Below are 16,670 nucleotides of genomic sequence, written 5' to 3'. Positions count from 1 at the left end.
TCAGCCATTGAAAACCCTATGGAGCACAGTTCTGCTCACATACATGGGGTTACCCTGAGTCAGAATTGACTCGATGGTAACTGATCTTGGTTTCGTATCTCTCTAGTGAGCCATCCAGTTCTAACAGTCTCTAGGGACATGGCCAGTTAGCAGGCTTCGTCTCCACCTAGGAGGTTCCTGGTGCCAGAAGATGGGTCCCTGGGCAAGGCTGACGGCCTGTTTGCCCAGGAGGCTGGGTTCTTCCTTTTCCTTGTATAAACCTCATCCGTTCCGGTTCCAGCCAGCCAGCCTGAGATGCCATTTGGGCCTGAGGAAATCCATTTCACAAACCATGAAGTAATGTGATGTTGCTTTTGCTTCTTTAAAGAATCAGATGTCAGCACAAGCTGAACAGGAGTGGGAAGGCAAATGGGACTACACTCAGAAATATAGATATAGGTTTGACAGGATATTTCTACATATGTACTTATATATGCTGCAAATATACCCGTGAATATAGTAGAGCATACAGGGGGCAAAGTTATGAAAACTTGTTAGCTATAACCAAACACCTTGATGGAATGAGTCACTGGGCCTGAGGGCTCAGAACCATAGTGTTGGGATATACCAACATCAATTGACATAACACAATCCATAAAGACAATGTTCTACATCCAACTTTGGTGAGGAGCAACTAGGGTCTTAAAAGTTTGTGAACATTGACTTTTTCTTCACCCAAATCAAAACTTATCTCTATCTATCTAACAGTATTCCCTCCCCACCCCTGGTAACCAACAAAGAAAATGACCTTCCCTAGATAAGTGTTTCTTTGACTATTACAATAATGGACCAATACAATATTTGTCCTTTTGTGATTGACTTATTTAACTCAGCATAATGTCCTCCAAGTTCATCCATGTTATGCAATGTTTTGCAGATTCTACATTATTCTTTAGGGTTGCATAGTGTTCCATTGTGTGTATGTACCATAGTTTGGATATCCAGTCCTCAGTTGATGGACACCTAGATTGTTTCCATCTTTTGGCTATTGTAAATAGTGTTGCAATGAACATGGGTGTGCATATGTCTGTTCTTGTCATGGCTCTCACTCCTTTAGGATATATACCTAGTAATGGAATAGCTGGGTCAAATGGTATTTCTAGTTCCAACAATGTACCAAATGTGAGTGATCAATATAGTGGCATTGAGGAAGAGAAGGACATAGAGTGGTACGTGGGAAGTACAGACAACAAAGATGAACCCTTTTGCATACATAGTATGGCGTGCTTAGTGAAGGCAAACACGGGTATGTGGGTAGATAGATGGGTGGACATGCTGAAATATTAGGTATGTATATAAAGTGGAGAGTGCACCCAAGAACATGTATAGGGTTGGCAGACAGTGGTCCAATAACTTTATGTGTATGATCTGAATTCCCAGGTGTATAGTGGGGCTGACAAGGGGCAAGGTTGTAGTCACTGTTTGGTCACCACCAGCTACCCAGAGGGACCGAGTAGTTGAACCTGCAGGCTTGGGACCATAGTCGCAGGGGACATCAAGCTCAATTGGCGTAACATACTACACAAATCATTGTTCCATCTTCTACTGTGGTGAGTAGCGACTGAGATCTTAAAAGCTTGCAAGCTGCCATCTAGATGTAATGATGGGTCTCTCCTCGTCCAGAGCCAAGAAGAATGAAGAAAACCAAAAATTCATGGAAACAATCAGTCCTAACAACTGGTACACCATCTGATCTGCAGCCTATAAGACTATGAGACCAGAAGAAATAGACGGTGCTCACCTACTACTGTCAATCACTTGGAAGAGGATCTTTGTAGGAGATCCTGGATAGACAGGGGGAACAATGTGGAACAAAACTCAAAATCATTTGGAAAAAAAAAGCAGGGAACAGGTTTGCTGGCCCGAGGGAGCCTGGTGGAACCACTGAGACTATGGTCCCTAGCTGCCCTTCAGGTCTGGAATTGAACGCACACCTGTGGCTTCCAGCCAAGCAGTAGACAGGCATACTAGTTAAGCATTTACCTGAGGTAGATACACTCCTTGGAGAGAACAAGCAAGAGAGAAAGAAGGGCTGCTCAGGCACAGGGAGACAGCTCAGGGGGTAGGAGTACATGGAGGGATGGTCACAGGGAAGCGGTACCTATTGGGAGGAAGTGGGAGAGGAGATGTTGCATTGTGCTAAATTGTGGTCAATGTCATGAGACAAAGTGTATGTGATCTGCTGTATGGAAAGTATATTTGCTCTGTAAATTTTCACCCAAATCACAATTTAAAAAAATAAGAAGAAGAAGAAAAAGAAAAGTATGTGAACAGCCACCTAAGGTGCAACTATTGGTCTCTCCCCATCTGGAGCAAAGAAGAGTGAAGAAAATCAAAGACACCAGGAAATAATTAGTCCAAAGGACTAACAGACCACATAAACCCAGCCTCCATGACCCTGAGATCAGAAGAACTAGATGGTGCCTGGCTATCACTGCCAACCACTCTGAAAGGGATCACAGTAGGAGATCCTGTATATAGTATAAGAAAAATGGCAACAAAACTCAAAATAATAAAAAAAGACCAGGCTTACTGGTTTGATAGAGATAATGGAACCCCCAACACTATCACCCTTAGACACCCTTCAGTCCTGGAACTGAACTCACCCTGTGGTTCAACTTTCTGCCAAACTATAGATAACCTTTTAAAGTGAACAGTAACACCAGGGAGGTATGCACTCCTTACAACAATCAACTATACAAGATCGAAAAGGCAGCATTTGCCCAGGGATAAAGCTTAGAAGCCAGAAAGGGATAGGAAAGAAGGTCGAATGGAAACAGTAAGCACAGTGGTATAAGGGAGTGAATATTGACATCATCCTTGGAACATTCACTTATAAAAGAAGCAGTTTAGTATAGCATTTTTCAGTGTGCCAACAAGCCCAGCCTCAAGGCCCAATTCCTTCAGCTGTGTGACTGTGGACAAATTATTTAATTGCTTGAACATTAGTCACCTCTTTCATCAAATGGAGACAAAAATCGTATCTATCTCACTAATATGGCTGTTATTTTTTAAAAAAGAAGAAGAAAAAAAATAAATATTGAGAAGATGTGGAAAAATTGGCTCCCTTGTCTATTGCTGGTGGGACTGTAAAATGGTGCACCCCCTGTGGAAAACAGTTTGACAGTTCCTCCAAAAATTAAATACAGAATGACCCAGCATTTCACTTCTAGGCATATTACCATATGACCTAGCAATCCCACTCCTAAGTATATACCCAAAAGTATAACAGATACTTATACCAATGTTCGTTGTAGCATAGTGCCTAAGGCACTTGACTGCTAACCAGAAGGCTGGTGGTTCAAACCCACCAGCCACTCCTCAGAAGGAAGGTTGGGCATCTACTTTCGTACTGATACTGCCTCAGAAACCCAAGGAGGGGTCCCTATGAGTCAGGTCCGACTCAATGGCACATAACAACAACAACATACCAATGTTCATTGCAGCATTATTCACAATAGGCAAAATGTGCAAACAACTAAGTGTCCGTGAATAGTTGAATGGATAAAAAATGTGGTACATACATTCAATGGAATATTACTCAGCCATAAGAAGGATTGAAGTCCTTTTTATTGCTACATGCTACAGCATGGATGAACCTTGCAAACATTTTGCTGAGTGAAATGAGTCAGGCACAAAACAATAAGTGTTGTATGACACCATGTATATGAAACATCTAAAATAGGCAAAGAATGTAGAGTTAGAAAGCAGATTAGAGGTCACCATAGACTGGAAGGAGGAGGGAATGAGAACTTATTGCTTAGGGTATAGAGTTTCTGTTTGGTTGATGGAAAAGTTTTTTTATTGTGATTTGGGTACAAATTTACAAAGAAGATTCATTTTACTCTCAACAGTTCATGTACATTTTGTTTTACAGCACCGATTACAATCCCAACAACAAAAAACTCTCCTCCCCTCGACTACCCCTTCCCTGTGTCCTTTTTACCTATGCATTCCTGTCTAGTTAGCTTTACCCCTATGCAAATGCTGCCCTTCTGATCTCTTACAGTTGATTTTTCTAAGGGGTGCATTCTCCTCAGGTAGGTGTTCCACTCATAGGCCTTTCTGTTGTTTGACTGAGAGCTAATCCTTGGAAGTGAATCCAGCTCCAGGCCTTAAGGATAACTTGGGGCTGTAGTTTTGGAGGTTTCACTAGCCTCTATCCAACCAGCAATTCTGGTCATCTTTGTGGTGTTTCTTTATTATTATTATTTATTTTGTTCCACATTTTTCCTCCCATTTTATCCAAGATCTCCAATTTTGATCCCTTTCCTAGTGGTTGCCATTGGTATCCAGCCACCATCTAGTTCTTCTGGTCTTAGGGTCATGAAAGCTGAAGTTCCTGTGGCCCATTAGTCCCTTGGATGAATTGTTTCCCTATGTCTGATTTTCTTCACTTTTCTTTGCTCCAGATGAGGAGAGACCAATAGTTTCTTCTTAGATGGTCACTTGAAAGCTTTTAAGACTCTGGTTGCTACTCACCAAAGTAAGATGTAGAACAATATTTTTATCTACTATGTTGTGCCAGTTAAGCATCACCCCTCAGGACCATGGTTCCAGAGCTGCAGGCCCAGAGACTCACTCCTTCAAGGTGCTTGGTTGTGGCTAAGAAGCTACCCCAACCTTGTCCCCTATTAGTTCTGTAATGTCTATGGATACTTTGTAGCACAGATACTCATGTAGGAACATCATCAAATCTATCTAGACTCATGGGTATATTCCTGTTTACCTACTCACACCTGATCCTCTCCCCTGTCTTCCTATGTATCCACCTATAGACTAGAGTTTGTTGTTACTGACAATGCCCTGTTGTGTATAACAGTACTTGCCTCCGTATTCAATACCTTTTGTGCACCTCTCTGTGTCCTCCTTTTCCCTATTGTTATTTTGCTGCTCACACAGTTTTAGCTCTCTAATGCTGCTACAACAGATATAACACAAATGTATGCCTTTAACAGAAGGGATTTATGCTTACAGTTTAGGAGGCTACAAATCCGAGTTCAAAGTATCAGCTCCAGGGACTGAGGGAAAGCCCTTTGCAAAAAGGGCATGGAGGCAGCATCTTCTGACCTCCTCTGATCTCATGAGGGGGAAACACTATCAGCAGCCCAAGGTTTATTCCTATGAGGCCAAACATGCTGCCATCCTCCAAACCTTTTTAACAATTCTGACACCAACCATCCCTCCCATGGCACTACTTCTCTGCTGGGTTCAATAATTTGTTGCAGTGGCCACACAAAACTTACAGATAATACTCACAATTATGGGGTTTATTAGGGAAGTTATAATTCAGGTTCAGGAGCACACTCAGGATACAGTTCTTTGATCAGGACAGTCCCCCCTCTGCTGTGCCTTCAGGTACACCCCTCTGGCCCTTGGCCTCAGCCTGGCCTCTGCCTCCTCAGGAAAGTGTTACAAAGCTCTTTATCTCTGCTGATAGGTCCACCTAGATGCACCTCAGTCCTCCAGCAAACCTCCTGCCCAAGAGCACTCAGCTTTCTCGCTCCATGAGCTGGAAAGCCCACTGCTCTGTCTCGTGCCTCTTGGCTCCACTGCTGTCCTCTCTCTCAGCCAGGTGTCTCTCAGACAAGGAGGTCCAGCACAGGGATCTTGGATTCAAGGACACACTCCACCTCACCTCCAACTCTTCTGTCTTGATGGCAGTGAGATCCCCCTTTCTGCCCTTAGGAAGGCTCATTTTCAAGCCTGGCAGGGTGACAAAGCTAAGCAATCCCAACATCAGAATTCTACACACCTTATTTTTCATGATCATATCCAGTTATCTGACACTTGACTGCTAACCAAAAGGCTGGTGGTTCAAACCCACCAGCCACTTCTCAGAAGGAAGATGGGGCAATCCACTTCTGTAGTGATACTGCCTCAGAAACCCAAGGAGGGGTTGCTATGAGTTGGTTCTGACTCAACAGCACATAACAACACAACAACAATCCAGTTATCTGGTGGGAGTTACAAAAACTATGGCTGGAAAAGCCATACCAAGTAATTCACTGCACCACACTCCTCAACCTTGGACTTCAGCTCTGTCTCTTGTTCTCAGCCCACTAAAGAGGCATCTCTTAACTCAGACAGCTGCTGAGACTGACAAATACAAGGTCAACAAGTATAAAATGGCACAGTCCCAAGATTATCAAGCAGGCCACTCCAGAAACAGTCCCAAGACTGGCAGGCAACATGGCAGACTCTTGAATGAAGACTTAGCTAATTGCAGGATCTAAGCATGCCAAAAAGCTAGAGACCTTTCTCAAAGTGTCCTCTTATATACTGAAGCAGACCACATCCTTAAGGCAGCTACTCAACTGCTCACGCTAGATTCCACCATGGAGTTGATTACCAGTCTCATCTTGGGGAATAACTACATCCAGCTGCACAGCCACTCTAAACCAGGCCCAGCCAAGTTGACATAGAACCTTACCTACCACACACACTTTTCTCATATTGCCTTTCTCTTCACCCAAATGGACACATGACTCTTAACTAGTCAGAAATTTTTCCTCCCTTTCCCTGCCATCCCTGGTAACCAACAAAGTAAATTTCCTTCCCCCCATAAACCTTTCCTTCACTTTTTATAATAATGGACCACACAATATTTGTCCTTTTGTGATTAACTTATTTCACTCAGCATAATGTCCTCCAAGTTCATCCACATCATGAGGTGATTTGTGGATTGTTCATTACTCTTCAGTGTTGCATAATATTCCACTTTGTGTATGGTTTGGTTATCCATCAGCAGTGTATGAGAGTTCCAATCTCACCACACCCTCATCAGCATTTGTTATTTTCTACACTGTTGAACTTTGCTATTATTGCTAGGGTGAGATGATATCTCATTGTTGTTTTGATTTGCATCTCTATAGTGGCTAATAATCATGGACATCTCTTCATGTGTTTGTTGGCCACCTGATTATCTTCTTTAGTGAAGTATATGTTCATGTCCTTTGCCCATTTTTGAATTGGACTGTTGGTCTTTTTGATGTTGAGGTGTTGAAGTTTTCTATAAATTTTAGAGTTAAGTCCCTTGTCAGATGTATCAAGCCAAATACTTTTTTTCCCAATCTGTAGGTTCTCTTTTAACTCTTTTGGAGAAGTCTTTTGATGTACATAAGAATTTAATTTTTAAAAGGTCTCAGTCATCTAGTTTCCCTTTCACTGCTTGTGCGTTTTAGGTTATGCTTGATAGTCTATTTACATCATAAATTCCAGCCCCTAGGTTTGCCCCTATTTTATCTTTGATGAACTTTACAGTTTGGGGTTTTACATTTATGTCTTTGATCCTTGATGGAAAAATTTTGAAAATAAATAGTGGTGATGGTTGTTCAACATTGTGAGTGTGATTAACATCATTGGAAAATGATAAAAGTCGAAAATGGTAAAAATGGCAAATTTTATGTTGTGTATATTTTATCATAATTTTTAAAAAATCAATACAAAAAAGTACTATCTATCTGATAGGTGTTGTTTTGAGGTTTGATGAGTTTATTTTGTCTAAATTCCTCTCATGGTGCCTAATATCTAGTAAATGCTCAACAGGTAGTAACTACAAAGTATCTATTTTTATCAGTGATTCTCAACTCGTGAGAGATATAGAAGTTCCACAGATGTCCTACCCTATGAGCTCTGGTGGTGTAGTGCATAAGGCATTTGACTGCTGACCAGAAGGTTGGCAGTTCAAACCCACAGAAGGAAGACTGGGCAATCCACTTTCATCGACTATGAGTCATAATCGACTCAATGGCCATAGGTTTGGTTTTTGGGTTTTTGTTTTGTTTTTCTTATGTGCATAGGGGGAAGGGGATTTTTTTTCTCCCAGTCCACCTCATGAGCAGCACTACTTAACAAGAGTATATGTGGAAGAGAGAAATTCTCTTTGAGAATCAGTAGTTTAAATATACTGGTTCACTAGGACATTGAAAACACTTCAAATCCCATGCAGTTTGCTCCACCTAGTTATACCTGTGTGGGGCTGAGGTCCCAACTCCCAAGGCTCAGATGTGTGAAGACCAATCACTCAGAGAGCCCAAAACTAAGCCCCCACCCCTCTCAGCCCTCAGTTCTGGGGTCCCTATGAGTCCCCAGCTGGCTGCAGCACTAGCGATTCCCTCCCTGTGTCCTGCCCCCTTGCTCCCTTCACTCTCTATTGTTCTGTGCCCTCCTTCCAGAAACCTGAGTAACAACAAGATCAAGGAGGTACGTGAGGGCGCCTTTGACGGGGCAGCCAGCGTGCAGGAGCTGATGCTGACGGGGAACCAGCTGGAGATGGTGCACGGCCGCATGTTCCGTGGCCTCAGTGGCCTCAAGACCCTGTGAGTGTTCAGGGGGCCCAGGCCAAGGCCCTGAGGGAGATAGGAGGGCAGAACCATCAGAGCCGGGTTAAGAGGGCTGCTCTGCAGAGGACCACACCCAGGAGCTGGCTGGGCCTGCGGAGCCCTTCCCTTCATGGAGCCAGAGAGTCATCAGGCATTTTCAAGCCTTTGGTGGGAAAGAACTTAGCATGCTGACCACCCCTACCACACACATTCACACATGTGTACATGTACACACACACACATGCAGAGACATTCATCTAGATGTACACAAGTATTAGACATACAGCAGAAACATACTGACAGAGACACACAAACACTCATGTATGTACCCACAAAAATAGCTATATACATATGTACATAAAAATGACACAGACACATGCAACATGAACATGAATATATATACAAACAAGCATGTGCATAGAAACACACACAAGCTGAAGTCTACAGCCACTCCTTGATTCACCCTCTCCTCCTAGAAAAATACATGCACATGTTAACAACCATACAATAATATGTCTACACATATACAAGTATGACACATGCTCCATCTATAAATAAAGCATACACAAGCAAGAATTTTCAAACACATTTACATGTAGCCCAGCTGAGGATACAGGCTCTCCTATCCCAGGAAAGACCTGAGCAACATGACTGGCTTGAGCTTGGAGTTGACAAAACTAACCATCTACACATACATGCATGCTCACATGCACGTGTGCGCACACACACACACACACTCACACCCCTGTGGTACTGTTGTAGAAGGGAAAGGAAAATGTCTGTGCTACCTCATCCCCATCCCTCTCCCTGTAGGATGCTGAGGAGCAACCTGATCAGCTGTGTAAACAACGATACCTTTGCTGGCCTGAGTTCAGTGAGGCTCCTGTCTCTCTATGACAACCGCATCACCACCATCACCCCTGGAGCCTTCACCACTCTTGTCTCCCTGTCCACCATGTAAGTCCTCCTGGACCCACTTCCCTCACTCTAGGCTTCTCCTCTGTACCTCTCCCCTCCCACTCCCTGTTATCTTTAGCCAACATCTGTCCATTTGGTAAACATTCCATAGGCTCCCTCTATGTTCAAGGCACCATCTAGGTGCTGAGAATATACTCATGAGCAAAGCAGGCCTGGTCCCTCCCTCCTGAAGATCATAGCATAGTGAAATGCCACAGAAGGGAGGTCCACAGTGATATGAGAACCCCACACAGGCTTTGCTGAGGAACACTGGAACTGTGTTCTGGAAGGTGAGTGGGTGTCAGCTTACTTAGGAAAATGGGAAGTGCACACCATTCAGAGGGAAAAGGCACATGCAAAGGCCCTGTAGTGGGGTTGGAGCAATGCAAATAAGCAGGACTGAGCAAAACCCAGTGTAGCCATAGCACAGAGAGGGTAGAGTGAAAGGAAGAGTAGGCTGAAGAGGAGATTGGACCACTAATACGATCAGACAAGAGTTTTGAAAAGATGCCACTGGCTGCTTCAACAACAACAGCGGTGCTGAGATACAGAAAATACCTACACAGATTAGTTTTTATGATTACCCTTATTATTTCCGTGGAGTTCTGTTGGCTGCTAGCTCATTCTCCCCTTCTTTCCCTTCCCCAAAGACTCTGAGAGACAGAAGAGAAAGACAGTTACTGTGTTCCCTGTTGCTGCCCATTGTCACGCTCACATGTACCCATCTCACTTGGAGTAAAAGCCAAAGTCATATCTATACAATCTATTCCCCCGTGACCAGCCTCCCTCATTCTGTCCCTTCCAGCCCCTGGCCTCCTCTCTGTTCCTCCCACACCCAGGCCCACTCCCACCTTAGAACTTGGCTCTCTAGCTCTTCCCACACCCTGAGCGCCCTTTCCTCTGGCCTCCCTCCACATGTCTCATTCTTTGCTCCCTCTCCTTGATGCTGGCCTTACCCTCATTCCACTCCTCTGCCTCACTCCTAGTTCTTCCAACCCTGCCTGCTCTCCTTAATTGTTTCCACATCATTGTCATTGTTGTTAGCTGCCATCAGGGTGGCCCCAATTCACGGCTACCCTATATATAACAGGATTGGACCACTGTGACTGCACAGGGCTCTTTTTTGAATTTAGAAGTCCATCCCAGGCCTTTCTTCCCTCTGTTTGGCTGGCAGCTCCCCTGAAACCTCTTTAGCATCATAGCAACACACAAGCCTCCAGTGACAGACAGCAGTGGCTGCACATGAGGTGCACTGGTTGAGAAGCAAACTCGAATTTCCTGTATGGAAGATGAGAACCACAGCCCTAACCATTTCCTGATATATAATTTCCTTATTTATTATTAATTGTATATTGTCTGCCCTTTTCAGCTAGAACATAGTTTCCAGAAGGACAGGCATATATGTCTGTTTTGTTCACTGCCCTGGTGGCACAGTGGTTAAGCCCTCAGCTGCTAACCAAAAGGTTCCTACCAGTGGCTCCACAGAAGAAAAAACCTGGCAATCTTCTCTCATAAACATAACAGTCTAGGAAACCTTACTGGGCAGTTCTACTCTGTCACTCTGTCTACTCTGTCTGTCTACTCTGAGTTACATGAGTCAGAATTGACTTGATGGCACACAACAACAGTATACTCTTGATGCTTAAATCCGTATCTGGCATATAGTAGATGCACAGTATGTACTTGTTGAAGAAATGAATGAAATGAATTAATGAATGGCATCAAGAGAAGGAGATGGTGGATTAGGAACCAACACTAGTGATTTGGTTCATTTTAGCATACATATACCCTCCCTTGTGCCTCCACACTGAGAATCCAAAGCGTACCCAGAGGGCGCAGGGTCACAAACCATGAAAAGGACCAGCTTTGACATGTGAAGCAACTTGCCCAACTTGGCACAGCTACTGAGTGTCAGAGCCAGAGTTCAAACCCAAGAATATCTGATTCCCAGGCTCTTACTTGCCATGTTATGCTGCAGCCTCTCAAGGGCTGTCTGGCCCTCTTATTTGATCTCTCTAAACTTTACTTTCCTCATTTGTGAGATGAGACTGTTACCCCTCTTGTAGGATTGTTGTGACAAGTATGAATGAGGTCATGGATTTATAAAGTGCTTAGCATGGTTCCTGTCCTATAGTAAACATGGAGAAAGTGATAGCTTCTCTCATCCATTTGTGCCTGCATCAATCCACCCATTCATTTGATAAATATGTGCAAAACACCTTTGGTGATGGAATACTAGTTCCTATATATACAGGGGCAAACATACCTAGTCACTGTCTTCATGGAACTTAGAGTCCAACATGAGAGATGGATATTATACTAAACATAGAAACCAATCGTTACAAATTCTCATGAGTGCTATGAAGAAAATGAAGGTGTAGAGGGAAAGAAATGAGACAGAGCTGAAGGTTCCTACTTTAGACCACGGGCTCACGTAAGAGTTCATTGAAGAAGTGTCGTTTAACATGAGGACTGAAAAAGGAGGAGGAGCTACTCAGGCAAACTGTAGGGGCACCTTCCAGGCAGAAAGACCAGCATATGTGATTGTACGAAATAGCAAAAAGTATCTGCTGAGGAGTTGAAGGTAGTTTCAAAGTGTGATTCAATGAACAAGGGAGTGTGTGTGTCTTAGTCTTCTAGTGCTACCATAACAAAATACCACAAAATTGGAGAATTTTCATCTCACAGTTCTGGAAGCTGGGCATCCAAGATTAATGTGTCAGCCATGTTGAATCTTTCTGAGAGCTGTGAGGTAGAATCTGTTCTATGCCTTTCTCCTAGCTTCTGGTGGCTGCCACCAGCAATCTTTGGCATTTCTTAGCTTATTAATGCATCTGCCTCCATCATTACATGACCATCCTTTCTTTGTCTGTTGTTATAGGATCCGGTTCAATACAAGTGAGAGGATGTTACTCCTCTGAATTAAATTCTCCAGAGGCTCCCATCTCACTCTGAGTAACACCCAAACTTATGACAATGGTTTACCTGGTCTACCTCTCTGCATACCCTCTGATTTCATCTTTTACCCTTTATAAGGACACCAGTGATAAAGCCTTAGGACCCACCCTATTCCAGTACAACCTCATGTTAACTGATAACATTTTCAAAGACCCTATTTTCAAATGACGTCACATTCACAGGTACCGAGGGTTATGACTTCAACATATCTTTTGTTGTTGTTGTTGCTATGTGCTGTCAAGTCAGACCCAACTCATAGCTACCCCTCCTTGGGTTTCCAAGGCAGCATCACTACGGAAGTATATTGCCCAACCTTCCTTCCAAGGAGTGGCTGATGGGTGAACCACCAGCCTTCTGGTTAGCAGTCAAGTGCCTTAGGCACTATGCTACCAGAGGTCCTAAATACATATCTTTTGGGGAGATTTAATTCCATCCATAACAGTGTGGCAAGAGACCAAGGTCCTATCCATCCATGGAAAGACTGAGTCTGCATTTTAGAAGATAGTCTGCATTCCCATTCCCAGGCCCAGGCTCCTCCTTCCCCAGAACCCCCAGCAGATCCCACCTAGAGAGCTAGGGCCAAGGATTAGACATCCAGATCCCAAGGCCAACTCACACTGTAGAAGGGTGGAGGCTTACTACTCAGAAAGGCCTTTCCCCCCCCTTCCAGCAACCTCTTGTCCAACCCCTTCAACTGCAACTGCCACCTGGCATGGCTCGGCAAGTGGCTGAGGAAGAGGCGAATCGTCAGCGGGAACCCCAGGTGCCAGAAGCCTTTCTTCCTCAAGGAGATTCCCATCCAGGATGTGGCTATCCAGGACTTCACCTGTGATGGTAAGAAGACTGGGGGTGCACACCTGGGAAGGCAAGGAAGATGCAGGAGAAGAGATGTGTAGCTGGTGGCTATAGGCCAGGACTCCTTGAGATATGGTTCCACTCTGCTCTTGGGCACAGAGCTGAAGCTCTGAAGGGCTCTGCAGATCTGCTATAGACTACATGACTCCTTCAGGCAAATTAAGAAGTGTCCCTTTCTTAAAACATTTTGCTTCCATTCGTAGTAAATGTATCATAATACATTGATCTCGTTAAAACAAGACACTTGGCTGCCATCTCCGATATCAGTGTTGTACTAAATATAAGAATCTACCATGTCCACAGTGAAATTGGTTCCCTCTAAATGTGGTACATTTATGCAGTACACAACCTATACAGCTGTACATGGGAGCCCTGGAACTCAGTCAGTCTTCTTGCCTGTGTCATGATGACACTTTAGCTCCTGGAAAGTCCTGGCTAAGGGGCATGTATATGTGGAGACCCCAGGCTTTGAGTCTCAGGATCCATGGAGCATCTTTGCATAAATCAAGCCAGCAGCAATTATTTACTTTATCTACTATGGGTTCTCTAGGAACAGATTGACTGGTTTGCAAATTAACTAAGGTTAAGATATAACAGGGGCTGAGGACACACTCACAACCCCAGAGGGATTATGTAATTGAGGGAGGGGAGAAAGAAAGGGAATAGACAGGGCTCTGCCCTCCACCCCTGAGTGCTCCTTCAATTATTTTGTCTTATTCCTGATCGGGTTAGTAGTGATGTTTCTCTATTACTCTGGTTAATCAGATTTTAGTTAGCCTATTTTATATTCATTTTATGTCAAATGCACTAGAAGGCAGGCAACATCCTTCCCACCCAGGCATGGACCTTTTTCCCTCCATCAATGGATGAGACCAGCAGGTAGTTTATTCCTGGTTCTGGCTCAAAGGAGGCAGGAGAAGGATCCCTTTGCTAAAGCTGTTTGCCCAGGCTTCTAACCAATTCAAACTGGTTCAGCCATGGATAATGAAGTGAAACTGGAAAAAGACTTGTATTTTTAAAATTTAGGTGAACAGGAATAATAACTGGATTGAAAACAATTTGAATCAAAGCCCAAGAATGGGAGACTAGGAAGAGGTGTAGTGAGCACTTTCAGGAGCCTAATACAGGAGATTGGATTATTGCGAGAGCAACACACATTCAAAGCAACCTGGTCAGCTGCCATCTTTGAGCTGGACCCCTCTGTTTCCCAGTCCACGGGCGATGGACATGGTTGCTGTGCAATGCATATGCTGCCCTAAGAGGGAGATCAAGTTTCCAGCAGGGCTGTGACCCATAGTTTTTCTCATCCCAGTTATTGCTCCAGTTCACCCAGATTTTAAAAATTCAAATCCATTCCAGTGTCACTTCCTTGGCCATGATGGAACCAGCCTGAACTGGTTCAAAGCCCTGCCCAGCCTTGCTCACCTGCTCCCCCTAGTGGATCATGTCTCTCACCATGCTCATCCTCTTTGGGACTCTCTCCGTAGGCAACGATGAGAGCAGCTGCCAGCTGGGCCCACGCTGCCCAGAGCAATGCACCTGCATGGACACGGTGGTGCGATGCAGTAACAAGGGGCTCCGTGCCCTTCCCAGAGGCATCCCCAAGGATGTGACTGAGCTGTAAGTCGCCCCACCCCATACTGAGCATGCTACCATCCCCCACTATCAGCACCCTTCACACTGTACTCCCGGTACCCCAGGCAAGAAAGATCCTGGGAGGCTGGCTTCTGGGGTGATCCCAGCAAGATAGGGGTTGAGTCTTACCCAAGGTGACAGTAGCTTTGATATGGGAACAGAAGGTGCCCCTTTGTCTCCATCTGGCAGGTGAGGCATATCTAAACCTGCTATCCCTAAATGTACTGCAGAATACAAGTGGAAGGGTAATCAGGTCCTTTTTCATATAATCTACTAGTTCCCTGCTCGGCACTCCCATTTGTCTTCCCGCATCTCCCACCTTTGAACATCTTAGTCTAATACAAGCAACCATGAAGGATAATTATAAAAACATTGTTCACCAGGCATCATGGCTTACAAAGTGCTTTCATCAATATGATTCTATTCCACCTTCAAAGCATCCCTTTCAAATATGACTCCCATTTCGCAGATGAGGAAACAGGCTTCATACTGAGTCTTGTTACTACTCAGAACTGGAAACTTCTTATCCCACAGCCCAAGCTCCTGACACTAACTCCTTAGGTTTTGGTCCTGCCCCAGAAGTTCCAAATTTAATGAGAGAAATGCTGTTCCCATCCTGAAGGACTTTTCATATTATGGAAAAAACCTCACTCCCCCCATGTTGTTATTATGTGCTGTGGAGTTGGACCCGACTCATAGTGACCCCTTCCCCCCCATGTTGTTGCTGTTATTATGTGCCATCAAGTCAGATCCAACTCATAGCGATCCCTCCTTGGGTTTCTGAGGTGGTATCACTACGGAAGTAGACTGCCCAACCTTCCTTCCAAGGAGTGGCTGGTGGGTTTGAACTGCCAGCCTTCTGGTTAGCAGTCAAGTGCCTTAGGCACTGTACTACCAGAGCTACTTATAGACAGCTCAAAGGGTTGGACAAGGCATCATCCTACAGTCAAGGAGGGCTTTATGGAATATATCAGCAGCAGTGCAACTGGTGCCAGATAATCATTGCACACTTGCTCAACTAACACAAAGCATATTCCTGTCTGCATTCATTCATTCAATCATTTAGTCAACACATTTATTGAGTGCTCCTTTGTGTTAAGTGCTGTGCCAACAGTGGTGAGCAAAACAGGGGTGAGCCCTACATGCATGGAGCTCACAGTTTACTAGGGCAGGTGGACCTTTGCTCAGTCATTTCAGAAGCACATGCAAAGTGACACCCATAAAGAGTGCTACAAAAAGAGGTGAAAGATTGCTACGGCATACAAAAGGGGTCTGGCTTAGATGTGAAGATCAGAGAAATCTTCTCTGGGAGATGATGCTGAGGCTGCACTATGAAAGATGAGTAGAAGATAATGAGAAGGGAGGGAAGAGTGTTCCAGACTAAAGTTGCTACTGACCAAAAAGCCTTCTTTTGGGAGCAGGCAGAGCTGATGTGAGTGGCTGAGAGAAGCCCAAGTACCCAACAGAAAGACACACACACACACACACACACACACATCCTATACTTGCACTCTCACACCCTCACAATCACAGTACAAACATTCTGCCCCAGGCCAGCTTAGCAAGCACAAACCAATGAATGAGATACAGACTCCTGCTAGGACCCACCCTGTCAATACCTCTAAGGGTGGAGCCTGAGTGTGCCAGTTTCTTAGAATAGAAGATAGACTCTTGGGCGGGTTCTGTGGCTCCTAGCATTTCCCAATGCTTAGGGAAGCTGTAACCAGAGCTGGCAGCCTGAAGAAAAGAGAGCAGGTCTTGACAGTCACTGGAAAGTCTTTGTCCATCCTGGGTTTGGGCTGGGGCCATAACCTTGAAGATCTGTGTGAGCAAAGGCAGCTGAGGGAGCGCCACACCCTTTCCTTGGGCTGGGCTGGGCCACAGGCAGGGGCTGCAGAAAAT

The 16,670-nt window shown here is 44.6% G+C and overlaps 1 protein-coding gene across 1 annotated transcript in view; it reads left to right on the top strand.

The window, feature by feature from the left end:
- The window catches only part of SLIT3 (slit guidance ligand 3), a 953,284-nt gene that overhangs the window by 835,392 nt on the left and 101,222 nt on the right, over positions 1-16,670 (top strand). Inside the window, exons 17-20 of the mRNA XM_007939744.2 lie at positions 8,217-8,360; positions 9,177-9,320; positions 12,949-13,112; positions 14,621-14,753. Coding sequence (XP_007937935.1) covers positions 8,217-8,360; positions 9,177-9,320; positions 12,949-13,112; positions 14,621-14,753 — 585 coding nt within the window. The remainder of the gene's footprint in view (positions 1-8,216; positions 8,361-9,176; positions 9,321-12,948; positions 13,113-14,620; positions 14,754-16,670) is intronic.

This window comes from Orycteropus afer, unplaced genomic scaffold (genome assembly GCF_000298275.1).
Source record: "Orycteropus afer afer isolate SDZICR_OR568_19922 unplaced genomic scaffold, OryAfe1.0 scaffold00062, whole genome shotgun sequence".
In the NCBI taxonomy this organism is placed as follows: Eukaryota; Metazoa; Chordata; class Mammalia; order Tubulidentata; family Orycteropodidae; genus Orycteropus; species Orycteropus afer.
Note: the sequence above shows the minus strand (reverse complement) of the source record. Positions and strands in the feature narration are given on the sequence as shown.